General features: G+C 49.5%; 1 protein-coding gene across 1 annotated transcript in view; it reads left to right on the forward strand.

Moving 5' to 3' along the window:
- Nucleotides 1–19,858, forward strand: part of LOC134375918 (beta-galactosidase-1-like protein 2) — a 35,619-nt gene extending 15,761 nt beyond the window's left edge. The window contains exons 7-19 of the mRNA XM_063094652.1: nt 258–339; nt 4,813–4,883; nt 7,773–7,857; nt 13,918–14,055; nt 14,577–14,657; nt 15,084–15,190; nt 15,820–15,960; nt 16,212–16,283; nt 16,556–16,634; nt 18,265–18,352; nt 18,778–18,889; nt 19,335–19,451; nt 19,772–19,858. Of these exons, the coding sequence (XP_062950722.1) occupies nt 258–339; nt 4,813–4,883; nt 7,773–7,857; nt 13,918–14,055; nt 14,577–14,657; nt 15,084–15,190; nt 15,820–15,960; nt 16,212–16,283; nt 16,556–16,634; nt 18,265–18,352; nt 18,778–18,889; nt 19,335–19,451; nt 19,772–19,858 (1,260 nt within the window). The remainder of the gene's footprint in view (nt 1–257; nt 340–4,812; nt 4,884–7,772; nt 7,858–13,917; nt 14,056–14,576; nt 14,658–15,083; nt 15,191–15,819; nt 15,961–16,211; nt 16,284–16,555; nt 16,635–18,264; nt 18,353–18,777; nt 18,890–19,334; nt 19,452–19,771) is intronic.
- Nucleotides 19,859–24,056: the final 4,198 nt, after the last annotated feature.

The following is a 24,056-nucleotide window of genomic DNA, read 5'->3' on the forward strand; positions in this document are numbered from 1 at the left end:
GAAGGCCCATCTAGGAGTGGCACACTGGCCAGAGCTTGTCAGTCCTACTTTCTGCTGCAGCTGGAATTCAGGCTCATTGGAGTTTTGCTGGAGATGGTGAGCACATAAAGGGTGGGTTTTTCTCTGTTTTCTGCAGAGAAATAAATGCTTTATTTAGATTCTCTCACTTTTGCTCTCTAGGCTACCCCACCCAGCTGCATGGCACTCAGGAGCTTTGAGGAATGAAGACAGACTGACTTAGTTTATTTCCCCCACAGGCCTTGGAGGACCGCGGTATCGTGGAGCTGCTCCTGACTTCAGACAATAAGGATGGCCTGAGCAAGGGATTCATGCACGGAGGTACTTACATGGAGGGTGGGTGCCGGGCAGCTGCCCTGGCCCACTGTGCATGCTTCCAGTAGACTGAGACCCAAGCAGGACCTTCTCCAGCACCTGTTCTTCTCCTGTGTGCACGGCACTGGGCCTGGAGCTCTGGGCTGCAGAGGGGCAGAGGTCCGTGTCAGAAACGAGCGAGAGTTGGCCAGCTCTGCGGTGGTCCTCCTGCTGCCCTGCTTGTGGGCTTCCTTCTCTCAGAGAATCACAGCTCCGTCTCTCCCCAGTGCACAGGCCCCAAACCTTGTAGTCATTCTCAGTTCCTATCCTCCTGTACATCTGACACACAGCCATCCTATATCCTTTTTATCTTCAGCTTTGTCTTCAGAATATATCCAGAGTCCTGCCACGTCTTAACACTCAGCTGCTGCCATCATTCCCACCGCATTCTTGCAGTAGCATTCCCTGCCTCCGCCACACCGTGTTCTCAGCACAGCAGCCTGTGTGTGCCTTTGAGAATACGATCTGGATCATGTCGCTCCCCTGCTTGGACTGCAGGCCCTCGCATCTCAGCGTGAAGCGCAAGCTCTGAAAGACCTCGTGGGGCTGGCCTCGCTTCCTGCTGCTCTCCCCTGGCCCACTCTGTTCCGCCCTCCTTGCTGTTCCTAAAGCACACTGGACCCCCAGCCTCAGGGACTTTGCACGGCCGAGAGCTGCATGGCTGTCCTTTGAGGTTGTCGCCTGGGCAGCGAGGCCCTCTCTGAGCACCCCCCTTGAAACTGCACCCCCTCCAGGCTCACCCAGTCCTTCTCCTGCTTTATTTTTGCCTTCTGACATTCAGGATAGTGTATTGATTTTACTTATCTGTTTCACCGCAGCAGTGAGCTCTGCGGGGCTTGGGTTCTGTCTGTCTGGCTCTGGCTGTGTCTTCTCCTGCCCAGACCTGCTGTGTGGACTGGAAAGATGCAGGACCCTCATCCCTGGTGGCAGGCTCTAACTGCGGGCTGCTGCCACCATGCTAGCTGGCCTCTGCTGCAGCGTGCAGCATGCAGGATTTTGTTCCTTTGTGTTTCCCTCCATAGACCAAACTGCTTGTAAATCGGGACTTGCATCTCGGTATCCCTACGGCAGCACCTGGCATGCGGTTGGCACCCAGGAAGTGACTGGGGATGAATGGGGAAGAGGGGGCTCTGTCCCCTGGCATAGGGAGTTAGTCAAGGACCTGGGCCCTGCATCTCGGGCTGTGATAGGGAACAACAGCGATTCCCGCCGTTCCCACGCGGTGGCACTGTCTCCCCACGGCTGTGTGGGTAAAGCTCCTTTCGGTGCAGGTCACATTCTTAGGGCTTTGATCAAGGCCTGCCAGGAGGCTGGGAGTCTCCAGGAGCTTTCCCCACATGCCCTGCCCCTGCAGACACCACCCATGCTAGGAGAGTGAAAAATAAAACTTACTGTGTATATCTGAAGTTTACAGCGCGATGTGTGGGACACACGTAGATAGTAAAATGGTTGTTAGAGTGAAGCATGTTAACATGTCTGAGCCGTCTGCCACCTCACAGTTATTTTTTTGTGGCAAGAGCAGCTAAAACCTACTTATTTAACACCGACCCTGAGTGCAGTGCAATTTTGTTACCTGTAGTCTCACGCTGTGCGTTTGGTCTCGAGCCTTGCTCATCCTACACGTCTGCTGTTTCGCATCCTTCGCCTACGCTCCCCTCCACCCGTGGCAACCGCTGTGTCATTGTCCCTCTCCATGCATCTGAGCTCTTTTTTGTTTTCATTTCACACGTTAGTGAGAGCATGCAGTGTTTGTCTCTCTGTCTGTTCCATGGTCTTGGTGTTGATGTCAGTGTCGGCACCATGGATGTGTGAACATTGGTCACTGCAGGCCACCTGCTGCATCCAGGCTGTGCTGCTGCTCAGTATTAGTGAATTTACAAGTTGCCAATTGACTCACCTTTCAGTGTGCTTAGTTGTCACCTTTAGTGTAATTATCCTGTCTGTTTTTCTTTTCAGTTTGATTCTTCTCTTTTTTCTCCCTTCTCCCTCCCTGCCCTCTTCTCTTTTAAACAAATGCTTTACCAGAGATCTTTCAGACACCTATTACAGGTATTTTTCAAATGCCTACACATATCAGATTCTACCCCAGGCTGAATCTGGCTGTCTGGAGACCTCGCTCCTGTGTTTCTGATCTGCACGGTGGCCTGCAACATAGCTTCTGTCCTGAGCCCGTCTCTTGTGTTGGGTCCTGTTTCCTGGAATTTTGAAGGCGTTGTGCCGTTATTGCTAGCATCCACTGTTGCTGCTGAAGCACTATGACATTCTGGTTCCTGATCCTTTTATATGTCCACCCCTCTTGCCCCTCAACCACCACGCCACATCTAGAAGTTTTAGAATTTTCTTCTTATCCTCAGCATTCTGGTGTTTCACAATAGTGTTCTTTGTGTGAGACTTTTTTCACTGTCACAGCGCTTCTGTGGGTGACTTTAATTGGCATGGTCTGCCCATTGGTGGTGGGACAGTTGGGCTTTGCATGTCTCGATGACGCTCTATCCTCTTTTCCTCTGATCATTTGGTCTTTCCTGTCATTTGTGCATTGGACTGTCATATTGATTCTCAGGGTCCCTTAATTTTTCTACTTTTTATCTCTTTTCGTTTTAGTTCTACTTTCTGATTGCCTTCCTCAACTTTTATCTTCCAGTCCTTCTGTTATTTCCTGGATCACATTACTCTTAAATACATGCCTTTTCTCATGGCATGCTTAATGATGCCATCTTTGTTATCTTTCCCTGAGGATGTTTTCCCTGTTTTTTACAAAGCACCACGTTGGTTCCTTCATTGGTGCTGCTGGCTCTTGTGCTGTTCCTGTTGGCTTGGGCTTCCCTGTGAGGGGAGCTTTCTGTGCTCTGGCTCCCACCATGCCCCTGAGGCCAGAGGCGCCAAGTGGTTGCCTGGGAGCTGCAAGGTGGGAGAGGATGTTGCAGGAGTCTTCCCTGTGGGGCACTGGGCGGTGGCGGCTGTTTCACGGAGGGAAATGCAGATGTGGGTGTTTGCAGATATTGTCTTCAGCACTATTAAGGCTTCCAGAGGAAAAGCCTTGGGTCTCTTGCTTCAGACATTTTGGGAGCAGGCTGGAGGGATGGGCAGGAACCCTCCACTTAGGCTGCCTGTGTTCCTGCTTCAGTTTTCCCATCCTCTCTCACCTCACACCCCTCCAAGCTCAGAGCCACTTAGGGCCAGCTCTGGGGGGGTCCTCGCTGAGGGGATGGGCATGTGTGGGGAAGGAGTCTTAAGGACGGGGGCCTCCTCCCCCTGCTTGGGGCCTGGGGCTTGGCAGGAGGGAGGGAGGCGTTGGCTGCAGGTAGAGTTAGCCATGACTTCTTCCACTTTCCAGGACACTTACTGTTCTACTGTCCTTATCAGTTTCCCAAGATTTTCTTGACACTTTATGTCTGCTAATGCATCCTTCCCGTTCTCGTTCTTTGTGGCCGTCTACCTGTCCTTCCTTTTGCTAGTGTTGCAGTGAGGTGTCAGGAAGGGTAGTCCCTCGAAGCTTGTGCTCAGCTAGCCACGTGAGTCCTGCTGACTTTGGGGATTCCTTCCTGTTCAGTTTCAGGTAGGCCTCGTGTCTGCAAGGGGCTTCTAACTTTAGGTGAGGAGGGGTCTTCCCCAGTAGGTTGCTGCAGGACAGTGACATCACAGGACTGTGGCTTGGTGTTGGGTGGGCCGGGGTTTGCAGCCCTATGCTGAAGTTCATGGGTTGTGTGAGACCTGAGGTGACCTATCACACCTCACAGAGCCACAGCTACTGTCCTTTTTCTTTGCTGGTGACCAGGGGCTTATGTCCCACAGGAGAGCATCAGGGTGGCTCAGTCTCTGTCATGTATTCCTGGGCCCATTGGGGCCCAGGCCACAGCCTGTGCACGTGAAGCCCAGTGTTCAGGTGGACAGCAGGTGGGCAAGGAGCCTCAGAGTCATGTTCTGCAGCTGGGACAGGGCAGGGGATCTGTGGCCATCGGCCAAACATAGCACATCTTTCTTGAGCATATATTTCACTGATGGGAAGCCATTTGAAATATCATTTTAGATTTTAAAATGAACACATTATGGGGTAGAGTAGAAAATCAGCCCTCCTCAAGAAATACATAGAAGTCTTCAGTTAGATCATTCCCCTGTCCTCCTAGATGCTTGGGGTGCAGAGTTAAAGATCAGACTCTGGTTCATGCAAAGAATGATTGACAGAAGTGCACACTCTGGTGGTAAAAATCATTTAGTCAAGAACAGATGCTTAGTGAGTGACTGCAGTGTCAGCTCTTGCTGAGTGGTAGAACTTCCAGGATGAACATGGTCTCTGGCATCAGAGGAGCTGACTTCTCACTGGAGGTGGGAACAGTGAAGGACTGTTAATTTGTTGTGCTGATGGACTGAGAGGGTCTGGGGTAATTCGGAAAGGCTTCCTGTAAGACAGCATTTGTTTCTCCTTCCCCTTTCCCTTCACAGTGCTGGCCACCATGAACTTACAGTCACGACATGAGCTGCAGTTACTAACCACCTTTCTCTTAAGTGTCCAGGTAAGTCTGGCCCATGGGAAGCTGCCAGCCCTGCTGAGCAGAAGTGCAGGAATCCTGCCTGTCCACCCGTGCTCAGTGCTCCCTGGGTGGGGAGAAGGATGCTGGGCCATCCCAGCCCATCAGCTCACAGCCTGCATTGCAAGAGCCGCAGCGTGGAAGCCGCCCTGCGGTGGTGTTGTGTAGTCTGACGCAGCGTGAATGAGACACACAGTCTCCGGAGGCTCCAGGCTCAGTGCACTCATAGAGGGCTCCTGACTAGACTTCTGTGGACTTGCTCCCAGGGGTTGTCCTGTACCACAGAAGGTGTCTGACCTTAATGTGTGAAGCCCCTCCAGTCTTAGAAAGATTATTGTCATCACAGGGCAGGAAGCCTGGTGCACTCCAGGTCAGATGGAGAGAGAGGACTTTCTGGATGTGTCTCAACATCCATCAAATCTGTGGGCATTTGCAGCTCAGTCCTGTTCTGATGGATCCCTCTTGGGTTCATGTGTCTCTTCTAAGGAGACATGGCCATCTGCAGACCAAGAGGCTCCGTCTCCCACCCTGGCTCACTGGACGCTGTGAGTGCCCCACCTGCTGCACGTCCACCTGATCCTGGACCTAGATCAGAGCTGTTGGTGTGTTTGTAACACCTGGGCACAGACGCCTGTGGAGGTGCTGGGCTGTGTTCCATTCCAGTGATGGCCTTTTAGAGCAGGGGCCGTGTCCTCAGGCTTGTCCATATGATGACACCATGGTGGTGTGAGGCCATGTAGGTGATGGCTATGTGTGTGTGATGTAGCTCCTACTGGGGTGGGCGAAGACTTCTTTTAGGCTGATCATCTGGGAGATGATGAATATAGCTGGGTCCAGCTCAAGGCCTGTCTTCCTCTCCTTCCTTCCTGTGATATTTCCTGAGTGCCTGCTCCATGCCTGAAGTGGTGCTAGAGCCTATTATGCTGCATTACTGAGGCCAAAGGTGTCTGTTCTCATGCAGTTTGTAATCTGTTTAGGAAGAGAGAGACGTGTGAAATACACAGTTGCATGATAACCGGGTAGAATTTACTTGAGCTGCCACAGAGAAGCATGGGAGGCTGTGAACTGCCCTGCACATGCTCGGCCACTGTGTAGGGTGTGACTGTCGGCAAGTGACTCAACCTCTCTGTGCTTCTCCTTCTTTCTCAGTTAGGTGGGCATAATGAGAGTACTTACTTACAGGGTTGCATGAAGATTAAATGAGGTAAAACTTGAAAAGCACCTGGTACAGCAGCTGGTACAAATGTTGGCTCCCTCAGGGCATCCTGGGAGAAGCCTGGGCCATCCCAGGCTGGGAGGTCCTGCTAACAGAACAGCACTGCTAAAAGGCTTTCCTGTGCACAGGTTGAAGATGCCTGTTTTGCTTAAGGTAGGAGACTTAGATGATTCCTTGTTTAATTCAAGAGTTCCTTTGAATGGATAATCCAGGCTCCAGCTCTGCTTAACTTTGGGATGTCCAATATTTTCTCGCTAGTCCTTTGTGCCCATGCCATGTGGCGAAGGTAATGAGTGCACATGTTTCTTGAGCACGTCCTGTGTGCCAGCACTGTGTGTTCAGGGCTTTATGTGCACTCTCTCATTCAGCCCTCCCAATAGGTGTATGAGCTAGCTTCTGCTGTTACTGTGTTACAGTTAAGGAGACAGATGTAGAACGGGTAAAGCACCCAGGAGGTGGTGGGTGTGGGATTACAGTGCAGTGTGATTGCCGAGCTCCGGCTCTTTACCACATGTGCACAGTGCAGAGACCTGGGCCACTGGTGGACACCCATCTGCCTTGACCCTCTAACCGTCAAGCCAGGGAGCCCATTCCTGGCACTGGCGATTCTTAAGATGTGGAACTTCTTCCCTTTTTAGTGACTTAAATGTGTACAGAATGTCCCCTCTACAAACCAATTATTGTGACTACTTTGGCTTTGCCTGAGGTATGGCTGGAACCTTCTCAGTGGACCGTGAGCTTGCCCCATCACCCTGGATCAGATTTTGTTGCTCTATATGCAGCTGCCCTCTAAATGTCAGGTTATCACTGATTGAGAGGATGCTTGATATACTGTCACTGAATGAATGGGGAAGGCTCCCTGATATAATGCCTGAAAAACTAGCATATCGGTCCTTACACTGGGGCTTCTGTAAACATGCCAGAATAGAATGTGGTCCCAAGAATGGTCTCTATACCCTTGGGGCAAGCATGTTCCAAAGTTAGTATTCTGCAAGACTTTGTGAGTATCCCAGCCAAGGTGTGAATCAAGACTGTGGCTGTAGAACCCGTACTGTGAATAGCTGTGCTGCAAAACCCTGATTTTCTGGTCCAGTTTTGCAAACTTCTGTTTAAACTAAGCTAGACATTGAAGAGGGATCACTGTGCAGCTCTCTGACTCTTCTGGCTAAAGGGAAGCAGCAGCAGAGGGGTCTCTGTCTACGTGTGCCTCTCAGATACAGAGTTGTCCTGGATAGAACATGCTTCCTTCCTGGGAAAGGACAGTCAAAGCTCGGTTTCCTCCAGAAGACAAACCAATGTAGGAAAAGGCTTCCAAAGCAGATGCTGAATTACGATGAAGACTTAATTTGAACAGATACCAACATCGTCTTGCTAGCATGCATGCAACATTAGCCCCACATTCAGCCGTTAGATCTGCAGCATCACATTGGTAGCTGCTTCTGCTCTGCATCTGCAGGTGTGGAGGCCGTACGTGGTAGGTGAGCTGGTGCAGGTGAACATGGCCCTCATCTGTTTTCTGCTTCCACTGGCCTCTGAGGCAAGGGGCATGTGGCCAGGGAGAGGTGGGAGGACAGAGGTCCCAGGCTACCCTCTAGAAGGGCTTCCCTCTTTCTCTTTTGGCCAGCTGGCCTGTCTAACTTTCATTTTGTGGTTCCCAGGGGATTCAGCCCAAGATGGTGATGGAGTACTGGACGGGGTGGTTCGACTTGTGGGGAGGCCCACACAATATCTTGGATTCTTCTGGTGAGTGCTTTGCAGTGCCCACATCTAGCAAGTATGTTGACCTAAGAAGTAAGAATTCTAAGTTTCAAATAACTTGCCAATTGATGTAGTCAACTGTAGGGTGCAAGGCTGCTGGGATTATATGTGTGTAATAGTCAGCTCTTGATATTCCAGAGTCATGGGTCTTGACATCTAAAGTGAATGGTAGGACTTTTCACATTGCTTTATTTTTATTTTTTATTGGAACACAGTTGATTGTACACACCTGTGGGGTAAAGCATTGAATATCAATACCTATGTGCAATGTTTGGTGTTCAAATCACGATAATTAGTATATTCAACATTATACAATTAATCAATTTTTATGGCCCTTTACCAATTCCTTCCTAACCCCCCTCCCCCTTTCCCACCTCTGGTGACTTCAGTTATGTTCTCTTCATTTGAAAGTTCAACATATTCTTGTTTATTTTATTTTTTTAGTTCCCACTTATAAGTAAGGACATGTGGTATTTCTCTTTCTGTGCCTGGCTTATTTTACTTTAGATAATTTTCTTAAGTTCATCTGTATTGCTGCAAATGACAGTATTTCATTCTTTTTTATGGTAGACTAATATTCCATTGTGTAAATATATCACATTTTCCTTATCCAGTCATCTAACAATGGACATTTAAGTTGATTTGAACCTTGGCTATTGTAAATAGAGCTGCAATAAACATGGGAGTACAGGTGTACCTTCGACACGATTTCCATTCCATTGGAATATACCCAGCAGTGGAATTGCCAGGTCATATGTCAGTTCTATCTGTAGTTGTTTGAGGAAGCTCCATACTATTTTCCATAATGACTGCACTAATTTATACACTAACAGTGTAGGAGGGTTCCGCTTTCTCCATGTCCTCGCCAGCATTTGTTATTCTATGTCTTTTTGATACTAGCCAGTCTAACTGGGGTGAAATTGTATCTCATTGTGGCTTTTATTTGCATTTCCCTGATGCTGAGTGATGTTGGGCATTTTTTCATGTGTCTGTTGGCCATTTGTGTATCTTCTTTTGTGAAATGCCTACTCAGCTCCTTTGCCCATTTTTTAATCAAGTTGTATGTATTTTTTTTTACTGTTAAGTTGTTTGAGTTCCTTGTATATTCCGGATATTAATCCTTTGTTGGATATATAGTTTGCAAATACATTCTCCCACTCTTTAGATTGTCTTTTCACTCTGTTAATTGTTTCTTTTGCTGCAGAAGGTTTATGGTTTGATATAATATGATTTGTTTATTTTTCCTTTTGTTGCCTGTACTTTTGTGGTCATATTCATGAAGTCTTTGCCCAGTTCTACTTCCTTTACTGTTTCCCCTATGTTTTCTTTTAGGAGTTTTATAGTTTCAGGACGTATGTGTAAGTCTTCAATCCATTTTGAATTGATTTTGGTATATTGTGAGAGGTACAAGTCTAGTTTCATTCGTCTTCTTGTGGATGTCCACTTTTCCTGGCACCATTTATTGAAGAGGCAGTCTTTTCCTCAGTGTATGATGTTGATGCCTTTGTTGAAGATCAGTTGGCTATAACTATGTGGGTTGATTTCCGGGTTCTCTGTTATATTCCATTGATCTGTGTGTCTGTTTTTAGCCAGTACCATGCTGTTTTGGTTACTGTAGCTTTGTAGTATAATTTGAAGTCAGGTAGTAGTATGCCTTTGGGTTTATTTATTTTTTTATTTATTTTGCTCAGGATTGCTTTAGCTCTTCAGAGTCTTTTGTTGTTTCATATGAATGTAAGGATCGTTCTTTCTATTTCTGTGAAGAATGTCATTGGTGTTTTGATAGGGATTGTGTTCAATCTGTAGACCACGTTGAGTAGTATGGACATTTTCACAATGTTAATTCTTCTAATCCAAGAGCATGGAATGTCTTTCCATATTTTTGTGTCCTCTTTAATTTCTTTCAACAATGATTTGTTGTTCTCATTGTAGAGATCTTTCACCTCCTTGGTTAAATTGATTCCTAGGTATTTTATTTTGGGGGTGACTCTTGTAAATGGGCTAGCTTTCTTGATTTCTTTTCCTGCTAGTTTGTTGTTGGAGTATAAAAATGCACCTGATTTTTGCATATTGGTTTTGTATCCTGCAACTTCACTGAAATTGTTTGTCAACTCTAAGAGTATTTATTTGTCAAGTCTTTAGGCTTTTCCATATATAGGACCATGTCATCTGCAAACAGGAATGGATTGACTTTATCTTTTCCAATCTGGATGCTCTTTATTTCTTTTTCTTGCCTGATTGTTCTGGCTAGTACTTCCAATACTATGTTAAATAGGAGTGGTGAGAGTGGGCATCCTTGTCTCATTCCTGTTCTTAAGGGAAAAGCTTTCAACTTTTCCCTATTCAGGAGATACTGGTGGTGGGTTTGCTGTATATGGCTTTTATTGTGTTCAGATACTTTCCTTCTATATTTAATTTGCTGAGAGTCTATCATAAAGGGATGTTGAATTTTGTCAAATACTTTTTCTTCATCTATTGAGATAATCCTATGGTTTTTGTCCTTGATTTCGCTGATGCGGTATATCACGTTTACTGACTTGCATATGTTGAACCATCCTTGCATCTCTGGGATGAATCCCACTCCCTAATGGTGTATAATTGTTTTGATGTGTTGCTGTATTCTATTTACTAATATTTTATTGAGGATTTTTGCATCAATGTTCATCAAAGATATTTGCCTATATATTTTTTTGTTGTGTTTGTATGGTTTTGGTATCAGGGTAATGCTGGCCATAGAATGATTTTGGGAGAATGGCCTCACTTTCAATTTTTTGGAATAGCTTGAAGAGAATTGGTTTTAATTCTTCTTTAAAGGTTTGGTAGAATTCAGCAGTAAGGCCATCTGGTCCTGGGCTTTTCTTTGTTGGGAAATTGCTGATTACTGCTTCAGTCTCATTGCTTGATATTGGTCTGTTCAGGTTTCTTATGTCTTTTTGGTTTAGTCTTGATAGTTTGTATGTGTCGAGAAATTTATCCATTTCCTCCAGGTTTTCAAATTTGTTGGCATATAATCATTTGTTGTTTATAATCGTCTCTAATGATTCTTCATATTTCTGTATCAGTTGTAATGTCTTCTTTTTCATTTCTAATTTTTGTTATTTGAGTCTTCTTTTTTTAGTTAGCCTAGCTAATGGTTTGTTTGTTTTGTTTATCTTCTCAAAAAACAACTTTTTGTTTCATTGATCTTTTGTATCATTTCTTGGGCCTCTATATCATTCGGTTCTGCTCTCATCTTAATTATTTTGTTTCCATCTGCTGACTTTAGGATAGATTTTTCTTGTTTTTCTAGTTCTTTTAGGTGTAGGGTGAAGTTGTTTACTTGTAATCTTTCTGTTCTTTTGATGTAAGTGTTTATTGTGATAAACTTCCCTCTTTGTACTGCTTTTGCAGTATCCTACAGGTTTGGTATGATGCATTTTTATTTTTGTTAGTTTTGAGGAATTTTTTGATTTCATGTTTAATTTCTTCTTGGACCCATATGTCATTCAGGAGCATGTTGTTAAATTTCCATGTGTTTCTATAGTTTCCAGAGTTTTGCTTGTTATTCCTTTCTCATTTTAATCTGTTGTGATCTGAAAAGATCCTTGCAATAATTTGAGTTTTTAAAAATTTGTTGAGACTTGATTTTTGACCTAACCTGTTGTCTGTCATAGAGAATGTTCCATGTGCTGATGAGAAGAATGAATATTCTGTGGTTGTTGGATGAAATGTTCTGTAGATATCTGCCAAGTCCAATTGGTCTAATATGTGGTTTAAATCCTCTGTGTTTCTCTGTTGATTTTTTGCTCAGATGATATGTCCAATGTTGAGACAGGGGTGTTTAGGTCCCCTCTATTATCACATTTGGATCTATCTCTTTCTTCAGGTCTAATATTGTTTTCTTTATATATTTGGGTACTCTGATGTTGGGTACATATATATTTATGATTGTTATGGTTTATTGCTAGAAAGATCCATTTATGATTGTAAAGTGGCTTTCTTTGTCTCTTTTTATGGTTTTTGGCTAAAGTCTATTTTACCTGATACAAGAATAGCTACTCTTGCTTGTTTTTGGTTTCCATTTGTGTCGTGGATCTTTTTCTATCCTTTCACTCTTACTCTGTGTATGTCTTTAAAGGTGAGGTGAATCTCTTGAAGAGATTCCTTGCTGAGGTTGGTGACACTACATTGGCTTGTCCAGTATGTGGGCAAGCTCTCAAGTTCTTGGGGCAAGTGCCCTGGTCCCCTGTCACTCTTTGGCTGTGGTGAGTGACCCTGGGCAGGCCTATTGGCACCCTGCCTAGCTCCGCATGACCCTGATGGGTGCACTGTGTTATACTGGTGCTCCTTGGGTTGAATGAGTGACCCTGTGTGGGTTTTCTCTTTCCTCTTTCCTATAGGCAGAGGTTCCTCTTGGGACCTTGCTTCCCCCTGTTGGGGATGGGTTGGTGGTAATTGGGAATTTTCTTCCTTACTTTATTTGGGTATCCTGGGCTTCTGTACTCTTGGAGGGTTCTGCGTGTGTCTCTGGCCAGATGAAGAAAGTCCTGTGGGCTGCACACATGTCTCCCACCTCCAGGTATGTTACTGCATATGGCAGCATAATTCCCCCTGTGGGCTGGGCCACTGGGTTGTGGGTCTGTGCTTGCTCACCTTTTTCTCCAGGCTCCACTGGTGACTCTACGTCTGTCTATGCCAAGAAGTGGTCAGTGCACCACCTGTAAGTTGGTGGTGGCTGCTGGTGTGACAGTGAGTCAGCCTTGTGGTAGCAGTTGCTGTGGTGGTGGCTGCTGTGGACCACTCACTCAGCACCAGTGTCTGTGGCAGTCGCAGGGAGTGCTGCTGCTGACAAGGTGACCACATGTACCGGTGCTGTCTGTTGTGGCTTGCTGGCAGGCAGGGCCACTTCCCTGGGGCTGGTGAGCCACATTGCTTTTTTTTTTTTTTTTTTTTTTGTAACTAGAAAAGTAATGCATGCATATTGCAAACATCCAGGAAATACAGAAAAAGTATAAAGAGGAGGTAGAAGTCCCAAAACCTAGAGAAGGCATTTTGACTGGCACAGTGCAGGCAGGTCTCTGTGCAGCTCTGTGTACAGCCCTGTGCACACACAGGTAGAGGATGGACAAACGCGGTTGAGTTCTGCTATTTGTCACCTGCTTATGACACTAATGACACACACAGACATCTTTCTATGCTACTAAATACGGATTTATGGCCCCATTTTTAAGAATACAAAAAACCCCATTGTTTTGATGATGAAACCACCATTTACTGACCCAGTCTCTTTACTGAATCCTAGGTTGCTTCCAGTAGTTGTGGCAATTGAACGCCATGTCAGTGAGCATCTGTGAACATCTGTTCTTGCACACCTGGTATATTATTTCACTGTGATCAGCAACAGAATCTCTGTATCAAGGCAATTCTGATGTGTATATTAGTTTTTACCAAACTCCCCTCCAGAAAGATTGTAGCAATTTTTACTCACTGTTATTAAATGAGAGTACCCATTTTCCCACAAGCTCTTCAACACTAAGTAGTAAAATAATTTTTAATATTTGCCTATTTAATATGCCTATTTTAATGGGTCATTGTTTAGTTTATATTTCTTTGGTTCATATTAGTAAAATATGTATTCATTAACCATTTGTTTTTCTCCTTTGCTGTGACCTTTCATTTCATGTGTTAGTCTCCTGACAAAGGTAGGGCTGGGGGAGGTGGTCAGACTTACAGCTCCAGTGATGAGCCCCATTTTCCTGCACTTCACCCAGCGAGGGGAGCAGTCGTGAAGCTCGCTGGCTGGAAGGCGGAGGCGGCCGTGCTGCAGGCAGTCTGTGTCGGGGTCAGGGGAGGCTTGACTGGAGGGCCCAAGCTTGGGGCCATGGTTCCCACCCACATCTCTTCCTCCTCCCCTAATCTTCCGTGATTGGGGTTTCAGTGAAAGCTGAAGGTCAGAATGACGATGACACTGACCTTGAGGAGGGGATGGGGAAGGTGAGCTGCCATAGGGACTCAGGGCTGTCTCAGACCCTAGCTCACTCAGCACCCCTCTCCCTCCTCCTGCAGAGGTTTTGGAAACAGTGGCCGCCATTGTTGATGCCGGCTCCTCTATCAACCTATACATGTTCCACGGAGGCACCAATTTTGGCTTCATAAGTGGAGCCATGCATTTCCAGGAATATGCGTCTGATGTCACCAGCTATGGCAAGTACTCCTCGGCACTGCCCCTCTCTAGTCACCAGCATTTGCACCACCAGTGCTTTCTACAGAGAGTCCTCTTGGGATAACTTCTGGCACCTTTAGTGTATTTGGCTATGAAGTGCCTGGGAAGGAGGGGCTTCTGTCTGGTTTGTCACAGTGGGACACTCAGGCTGGCTGCTCTGCTGAGAGGCCTCTTTGGAAGCCTTGGCTACAGGATGTGAGGGAGGCACACCTTGGGTGACAGGGAGGGACCAGCCCTGAGGTGGTGTGACCCTGAGCCCCCTTTAGAGTAAGAGTCCCTGGAAAGTAGAAATTTAGGCTCATGCTGTGATCACGGGCAGTCTTTGTGGTATGTTACAATATTCGTAGTATTTTGAGTGAATAGCTTATACCAAAAGTGTTCTGCCTCCAGGTGTCTGGGGTGAGGACCCTGTGCCCCACCCCCGTTGTCCCTTTTCTGTTTGCTGCTGTTTGCGCTGTCCTGTGGACGGGAATGGCTGTGACAGGGCCCGGGTGTCTTGCAGACTATGACGCTGTGCTGACGGAGGCGGGAGATTACACAGCCAAGTATGGCAAGCTCCGAGACTTGTTTGGCTCCATCTCAGGTGCGCGGTGGGCAGCAGGCTTGAGAATGACCACAGGTCCTTGCGTCTACAAGGCCCTAAGGAGCTATTTCCTCACTGTCCCACCCGCCCCAGCTGATCTGCATACAAGAATGTCCTGGACATGCAGAGGGCAGAAAGGTTTAGAGAGTACCTATTTCCATTCTAGCTTGTGTCTCACCAGCCCCACCTTTGTATTGTATAGGGGTTTGGGCTCCTTATCTCCTAGGGAGCATGTGAGGGACCCCCCTCCCCCAGGCCCTGCCTTCTAGCATAGGCTAGGTCTGTGCTGGCGATGGGCCTGCTGTTCCTGTTGGCGCTGGGGTAAAGGAGCACCTTGCACCCATGGGTAGGGGCCAGGGTGGGGGCTGGAGGAAGTGGTGACCATTTGGGTCCTTTGAGATGGCCCTGTGTCTGTCTGCATTGCAGGTACCCCTCTGCCTCCTCTACCTGCCCTTCTTCCCAAGGCGTCGTATGAGCCAGTGGCACCATCTTTCTACCTGTCACTGTGGGATGCCCTCCAGTACCTGGGGGAGGTAAGTGCTGTGTGCAGCCACTGAAAAGCCTCCAGAAAGGGGGATAGCCCACTCTTGATGGCGGTTAGGTCCATTCTACCTTTAGCTCCAAGAGTGAAGAGAATGAACTCATGCTAGAGTGTGCAATGGGAAGGACAGAGGAACTGGAAAAGCAGGTGGCCCAGCCAACCTTGTGTTTCTGCAGCCCAGGGGCTGGGATGTCTTTCTCTGGGGCAGAGAGGGGGTGGGGGCAGAGGAATGGGCTTCATACTTGCCCTGTGAAGAGGGGCACCTCCTGCAGCTGATTCAGAGGGATGCTCTGATGCAAAAACAACAATGGCTTCAAGAGTGGGCAGTCTGCCGGGTTGCAGGGCTCCATTCTGTTATTACATATCTCCTTTGCCTATCCCCTCATCCCTGTGACCCTGGAGAGCCACAAGTGTAGAGGGGTGAGAAGTCAAAGTGGAAAAAGCAGGCTGAGCTTGCCCTGCCTCTGCCCCCAGTGTGCAGGCTCCAGGGAGGCCTGGCTGCCACTGCACTCGCCCGGGGCTCAGCAGGAGGCGCTGTCTCTGCTCCTTGGCTGGCACCTGCGCCTCCCCATCTCTTCTTCTCTTCACGCCTCCCCATCTCTTCTTCTCTTCTGTGTGCAGCCAATCGAGTCTGAAAAGCCAGTCAACATGGAGAACCTGCCAGTAAACAATGGGAATGGGCAGTCCTTTGGGTACGTCCTGTATGAGACCACGATCACTTCATCTGGCATCCTCAGAGGTCACGTGCGTGATCAGGGGCAGGTAGGAGTGTGGCTTTTCAGTTCAGTGACCAGCGCTGCAACGTACCTCTGACTCTCCCTCACAATCAGCTGTGACTAGTGCACACAAATGGGGTCCCTTTCGGCTGTGACCGGCGGTGCCCGTTTGCGCTCTGTGTCTGCTAACCCCCTCCTCAGCATGCACGTACAGCGCTGCCTCTTCCTTTGCTTGGTGTTGGTCTCTCCTGACCTCCCTCCTGCTGACCATGGTGCTTTCTGTCTGCTCCTTGGCAGGTGTTTCTGAACACAGTATCCATAGGATTCTTGGACTATAAGACGACAACAGTTACTCTCCCCTTGATCCAGGTTTGTACTCCCAGGGAGCTGGGTGCTGGCTAGCCCCAGCTGCTTCCAGGAAGTTTGGTGGGAGTCAAGAGGAAGACCTGGAAAAGAGGAGGCTCCTTAGCCACATGCTGCAGATGGAGAGGGGCGAGCATGGCCTTCTGGCTGGCCGGGACTCTCACTCCCATCTGTAGAGCACAGGGAAGAACTGGGGTCCACAAATACTCCCGAGGTGCAGCTGGGACCTTGCGGCTGGGCAGTCAGGCAGTCATCATCAGCCACTCTGTTCCTGGCAGGGTAAAGGTGTGCTGAGGATCTTGGTGGAGAATTGTGGGCGAGTCAACTACGGGCATAATATTGATGATCAGCGCAAAGGTGGGTTGTAGCACATGCTGACAGAAGAGCTGCCGGTGCTCAGCACACTCGTGACTATCCCTTCTCCATGCCAGCATACCAACCATGTAGGCCACTGAGCAAGGCGGGCCGTGGAGGCATGGTGCAGGGGGTGGAGGCTGGGTAGACGTACATGTGAGGGCTGGGCTGAGTTGGCCGTTGAAACCTGGCTGGGTTCTGACCTCCTCCTTTAGAGCTCCCTGTGTGTGTTGTCCACGTGCTCACGATGGACACACGTGAGCACTGATGCTGGCCTCTCCATGGCTCCCTGGGCTGCAGTCTGCTGTAGGAGGGGCTGTTTGGAGGGTGGGGGCAGTGTGTGAGGGGCGAGGAATGGGATTTCTCGGAATCCAAAGGTGTCGGGCGCCTGTGTTTCTGGGTTTTCACACTGAATTTTTTTTCTTGATCCATCTCAGGAAAGCCCCAAGTTATCTTGTCACTTTATTTTTCCTGGCCTTCTAGATCTTTTATGGTTTAATTTAGCTCTTGTTTTTGTTAAATCTGTCTAAATGTAGGTGGTTTCAAGTAAGTTATATAAAGAGAACTCAGACAAAATAAATCCTACTGTGATGAGTAAGACTGGTGACCTCCCAGTTCTCATCGGTGTTTGTGTTTGTAATAGTAGAAACTATGTGTGTCCTCTGTGGTCAGCATTTCGGCAGAGCCGTCTGCTGGCCTGCCTGGGAAGCCATGTGCCAGACACGGGCTTCCTCGCCACAGGCCTTAGAGTAGCTTCAAGCACTCTCCAGGCTGGCCTCCCCAGTGTTCTTCTCTGGATCTCAGCGCCTCTCCTGGGAGCCCCTCTCTGAGCCCATCTTCCTCCTCTGCTCTCCTGGGTTGGAAGGAGCTGCTGGCCTGACCCTTGCTCCCAGTGTCTGCTTTCCCAGGCCCCTCACTGTGGAGTGCAATCCTCAGATCACAGTTCAGTGTTTCAGAATCACAGAGCTCCCCTCCAGAATGTGTGTTCCCCCAGCCCCCCACACTGTCCATTTAAGTCTGCAGGCTCCACGACTCCTGTTGGCACACTCCAGCTTCTGCAAATCCCCATACTAGCAACTCAGCAGCACCAGGATTGAGAGGATGGTAGGAGCCCCCAGACCAGCAGAGTGTCCCAGTCCCCAGGCACACAGCTCTCCAGCGCTGGATGCCCAAGTGATGCTGCCGTCTGCTCACACACGCTTTCATACATGTCTTCAGTCCTCGGTCATGTAGATTATTTCTGGCTGAGTTTAATAGATCTGTTTGGTTTACGATCCCACTGAAACTGACCTCTAAGCTAGGCCAGAACCCTGTGAGACTCTGCCATCTGCAGCTTCCTCTGGAGGGAGGCCAAGTCTGTTCTCACCCTGAGACATCTCAGCTTAGTCTCTGTCTCCCATGTGTCTTGCTTCCAAGGCCGATCTGGAGCCTGGTAAATTAAGGTTTTACCTTCTCACCCCTGGGATTTCTAGGGAGGTTTTCTTCCAAGTGAAGGGCTGCTTAGGCAGTGTATATCTTGGGAGAAATTCTCACCAGAACTTTCCAGGAACTCTCCATGCTTGGCCTGGCTACAGCCAGGTCAGCCGACCCCCACCTTTGGGCCTGCTCACATTTCCTTGCCACCTTCCCACAGGTTTGATTGGAAATCTCTCTCTGAATGATTCTCCCTTGAAAAAATTCAGAATCTACAGCCTGGATATGAAAAAGAGCTTCTTTCAGAGGTGGGTCCCTGCCCATGCCAGCATGGCTCATAGATAGCGTGCAGCCAGAGCCAGTGGCCCCGGGTGGTGCCCAGCCTCGCCCAGCTCTGCTGATGCATCAGCAGACCAGATGCCAGAGCTCCTGGCCGAGGGGCGGCACCAGCACCAGACCCTGCCTTTGCAGACACACCCTTCCAGTCCTGCCACCACTGCCCCCAGTACTATCACCACTGCCGTTACCCCCACTGATTACCAGGAAGAGAACTATCCCACTTTCTAGCTGTTTATTGGGAACCTCCACTGTCCCAGCTTGCTGCCATTCCTGCACCCTGGTTAAGATGAGGGGAACTTAGAGGCCTTGGGTGGGGAGGGAACATGCCTCAGAAATTAGATGCAGGATTGGAACCAGACCTGAGAAAGTGCCTCTGTCCCTGTCCTCCCTCTAGGTTTGGCATAGACAAGTGGCATTCTCTCCCAGAGGTACCCACGTTCCCTGCGTTCTTCTTGGGGGGCTTGTCAGTTGGCCCATCTCCTTCTGACACCTTTCTGAAGCTAGAGGTTTGTAGACCCCCTTCCCTGTCAGGTCCTCCTATCTCCCTCGCAGAGAGTCAGAAATGGGCCACAAGCCACTTGTGTTGGCCTGGCTGGAGCCTGTGTAGCACCCATGCCCAGAGGGTCTCCCTGTCTGTAAGTTGCCTTGGGACCTCCCTGGGGCGGGGGGTAGTGGGCTCAGAGCAGAAGAGCCACCTGAGGGGTGCTTCTCAAGGGTGCAGGATCCTACATCCACTTTAGGGTTGGGTGTCTGGCCTGGGGGGCTCAGAGCCAGAGGAGACAGGAGGTAGACCCCCCTGCCCACTCACCCCAGGGCTGTCAGAACGTTGGCTCACATGGGTCTCTTGGAGGCTGAGAGCAGAATGCATGCTGTCCAGCTGCATCTCTGCCCTCTCGTGTGCCTTTATGTTGGGTGGCTTTCATGGTACAGTAATGCTCTCTCTGTTTGAAGGGCTGGGAGAAGGGAGTTGTGTTTGTCAATGGCCAAAACCTTGGACGCTACTGGGACATTGGACCTCAGGTGACACTCTACCTCCCAGGTGCCTGGTTGGACAAAGGAATCAACCAGGTGGGAACACTTCCAGCCTCCTAATCTGTTCCCCATGACTCCCATCCCTGCCTTCCCTGGCATCAGATATTGCCCTGGCAGCCTTTGGTCAGGGCAGGGGCATGGGGCAGAGGTTTCAGCTGGCCGCCTCCTCCTCCTCCTCGTCCTCCCCCTTCTTCTTCTCCATCCTCTTCCAACTCCTTGGTGCTGAAGACTTGGTCTCTGTTGCTTCCGGCCTGCTTCCCAAACCCTGCTCTTCCAGCCCTGCCGCCTGACGCACCTCCTCTGCTGCAGGAAAGACCTCAGCCGCTCCCCTACTCTAGCTCTTCTCTCTCCCGCAGATCATCATTTTCGAGGAGATGATGGCAGGCCCTATGATCCAGTCCACTGAAACCCCCCACCTCGGCAGGAACCACTATATTCACTGAGTAGCTGCCGCCCAGCACCTCTGCTCCCTCCACTCTCCCCTGCAGGAGTGTCTGCTTTGGTAGCAACCCCAGAGAGTTTGGAACCTGGAACTTGGGAGGATGAGGAGAAAGCTGGGGTGGTGTGGAGGGGACCCCTCACACCTAGGTGGCACCTTGGCCTGGCTTTGTTGAAGGTACCTTGCCCACTTCCCTGCTCTTCCAGGAGGGTCTGAGGCACATGTCTGTGGGGGTGGGAGCGTTTAATCAGATTGCCAGGTGATGAACACCTGGGGCGCTTGGAAAGGGTGATGGAACAGGTGGGGCCTCGCCCCTGCACTGGCACGCAGAGCCTGCTGGCCAGTCTGTGGGACGCGGCGTGCTCTGTGGGCATTGTCTGCGGGGGTGGCCACACCCATCATGGCCCCTTTTTGTTCTTAAAACAGCGGGTTTGTCACCATTTGTAGAGGATGGGGAAGGGGGTGTCTCACCTGAGTTGACTTCACTCTTTCTCCACAAACCTCTCTGAGCCTTCTCTGGGATTCTGGAAGAAACTCCATTTGAGAAGCTCATGTGTCCTCTCCTGCTCATTCCACTCTCACTGCATCTGAGAGGAGGACAAGCCGTGCCTAAGAAAGGCACACACTCAGCCACCTATTTCTCTGAATTAGCAAGTATTTCCCCTTTGATTCAGGGAGGGCAGCATCAACTGGGGAGGGGTGTGGATCCTAGCAGAAGCAACACCCCATACCCAAGCGTCTGGGGAGGGAAGGGGAAGGAGCCCCAGCTCGATGGCATTGGGCAGGTGTCCCCCCAGGAGTGTTGGGCCGCCACAGGGCCTGCAGGCCAAGCCCAGGCCTGGCCCCCACCTCAGTGCCCTGCCTCTACCCTGCACCCAACCCACAGGAGGAGAGGGGGCCTTCCTTCACAGCTGTCTCCATGTCCCCATTTGAGCCCCTGTTCTAGGGATCAAGTTCATCTGTTGGGCTCAGGCTTACTGTGTTCAATTGCAGTAAAGTGATAAAAGTTGGATCAGAGGTCCCTGGTCTCGTCTGTGCCACTGTGAGCCAGAGGAGAAGGCAGTCTGGGGTCAGGATCACATTCACCCACCTGGCACCCAAGGGTCCAGACACTGACTGTGCCCAGTCAGTGGATGGTCCATGCCCGTGGTTTCTTACAGCCTCTCCTGACCTTGATTCCCCTCGGTGTGTCACTGGATTGGAAGTGCCCCTGGAGGGGAGAGGTCAATACGGGTTCATTCTTGTGCTGGCAGGCGGGGGTGAGAGCCTGCTGGAGAGACAAGAGCACTACCTATGAGTTAGCTACAGGGGTGAGCTTTTCTTCACAAACTACATCTGGCATCTGCTGCCGAAAACGAATTATCTTCAGTAAGAGTCAAATAGCGCATGCCTCCCGGTGCAGTGCCTACGCTGGGAGCCTTGTCCTCCTTCCTCCTCCTTCCTCCTCTCTGTCCTCTTCCAACTTCTTGGTGCTGAAGACATCCTAGTAAAGATGGGTGGGGAACAGTGGGCCGTGGAGTCGCAGAGGTTGACAGGCTTGTGTCCTGGGTGTGGGAGAGGAAGGGTCTGCACTGGGGCATTTGTGGTGTGCAGGCACTGGGCCCAAGCACTGAGTCGGTTAAGGGCAGACAGCTGTGGGGGGAGTGAAGGTCATGCTGTGGCTGGGGAGGAAGAAGGGGCAGAATCTTGTTTTGCCCAAATTCATTAGCTCATCTGGAACTGCCTCGGAATGGCAGTGTCAAGCTAAGATGTGGGTGAGACCAGGGCTCCTGCAGTATGGCCTGAGCTGGAGGGCAGTGTCACTATGCCCCACTTTACATCAAGCATGCTTCTGCAAAGCTGTATGTAAGTTACATTCTATTAGAAAATGTGAGAGGGAACTGGACTTTGAGGGAATCTTACAGCAAACCTTTTTGTAAAGTGAAGAATTCCCTTCAGTTACCCTGTATGCAAAGCTGAGCAGGGATGCGTTGGCTATTTCTCAAGGTGAAGTCTTCCTGCAACAACCTCTGGTCCTTCTGGTCTCCACTTAACCGTGCAGGGTCTCTATCAGAGCTCCCCTGGGCAGAGCTGCTTCTCCAGCTCTTCCACATTGGATGGCCTCATCTCATCTCCTTTGGAAGAGCTCTCTTTATACCCCACCCTCTGAATGCTGGGGGTCTCCAGGCCCCTCCTTGGGCCTCCCTTTCCTCTGTCTACGCTCACTGCATGGGGACTCACCTGTGAGAAATGTGGCCTTATCAGCAGCTTCGATGCTAGCACTCTTCCGTGTTGGTTCCATCCAAGCTCCAGGTGCACAGCCAGCTGGCCCCTCCCCATCTCTCTGCAGATGTCTGACAGGTGCCTGAAATGGAACTCCAGTTTCCCCGCATTACCCCTCCTGCGCTGTGTCCCAGATCAGGAAATGGCAATTCTGTTCTTCTGTGTCTCAGACTATTTTGGCTCCTCTCTCTGTATCCCACCTCCAACCCATTACCAAGTCCTCTTGGCTCTACCCCTTAAACACACCTGGAATTCGACCACTTCTCTCCATCCCAGAGCCTGCTCCTCTACCCAACCTGCCATCATCCTGTGCCTGGATTTCTGCAGAAGCCTCCTCCCTGACTGTCCCTGTCCCCTCTGTTTGTCACCAGCACAGGAAGCAGAGTGGTTCTTCTCAAAGGCCAGTTAGGTCATGTCAGTCCTCTGTGCCAGACCCCCCAGTGCACTCCTGCCTCATTCGGAATACAGGCAGAAGCTTCGCACTGGTTCCTAGGGCCAGCTGTTCCGAGCCTCCATCGTCCCCCACCGCGCCCCACTTCCCTTCCCTTGCCTAGTCAGTTGCAGCCACATCGGCCTTTTTGCTGATGTATAAACAGGCTATGCACTCTCATGTGGGGGAGTTCTCTCTTCTGTGAGCACTCTGACCCAGGGAGCTGTGTGTCCCGAGCTTTGCTGCTCTGCTCAAATGTCAGTAATCAGGGAGGCCCTTCTGACCACCCTGTTTAGGGCATCAGCCACTCTCCACTGGTACACCCGATCTCCCCCCAGTTGGCATTGTTCTCCTGACAACAGATCACATCTGAAATACATACATTCATCTGTTGTCCATCTCCTGTCATTAGAGGGTAAGCTCTCTGCAGACAAGGGCTTTGTTTTTTCACTGCTGTGTGCTAGCTCCTAGAATAATGCCTGTTCATAACAGGCACCTAATAAATATTTGTTGGATAGCTAAATTAATACATGAAAATAAGGCAGGGCTGAAGAGGATTAGGATTGTTAAAAACCATATTTGACTTTTAATTTTGAAAGCAAATTAAATACAGTTAAATTAAAACAGACCAGATGCAGCTGTCTGGACCCCATCCTCACCCGTCTCTGTTCTCAGAACTCCTAGCCCAGGTCTCACTCCTTTCCGGTGGGGCTTGCCAGTGAGGCAACAGGGAACAGACTGGGCTTGGAGAACAACTGTTGCCCTAGACCCAATTCTGATTTATAACAAACTCATTCCCAACAAAGATGAAGGCCACAGGCCACCAGGGTTACAGTTATAAATAAATATTCATGCAGCTAAGAGTGGCTATTAGGTGAGAACAACTGAACTAGCATCTGCCAAAAAAAAGTGTCCCCATTTTATTGTTCGTTATCAATTTCCTGAAAATGAGCCCTGGGTTTTTGGCTAGAAGGTGGCCTCAGACCAGCCAAGCTGGCCTCGGCATTAGGGCTGCATTCCGTGAGTGAGGCAGCGGAGAGCCCAGGAGTAGGTGCACTTATCTGGGGGACGCCCTGTGCTGCTGCCTCCTTCCTCTCCAACTGGATTCCAAGCAGTCGATTTCCAAAGCGACATCCAGAGTGTCAGAGGTTGGGGAAAACGTCCTGCACAGTGGCTCAGGGATCTTATCCCATCTGATGGTTTCATGAATACTGGGAAGTTAAATCCACTTCAAAATAGGCAGCCAATGCTCTATTCTGAATGTTAGGTCTCTGGACTGAGTTCCACCCACCGGCCTACCCAGGAGTGGGTTCTGAATGGCCCTTAGACCTGTCCTGTGAGTTTCAATGGGGTGGGGCTGTGAGCAGTTAAAAAATAAACGCCTCTTCAGTAGTTCAGGCCCTTTCCTCCCCTCCACTTGGGAGGAAAATTGTGCTTCCAACCTTCAGGAGCATGAGTGAGACAGCACCAGAGGGCTGTCCTGGTCAGAGCCAGGGACCTTCCAAAGGCT

The sequence above is a fragment of the Cynocephalus volans genome, chromosome 4 (assembly GCF_027409185.1).
Source record: "Cynocephalus volans isolate mCynVol1 chromosome 4, mCynVol1.pri, whole genome shotgun sequence".
Lineage (NCBI taxonomy): Eukaryota > Metazoa > Chordata > Mammalia > Dermoptera > Cynocephalidae > Cynocephalus > Cynocephalus volans.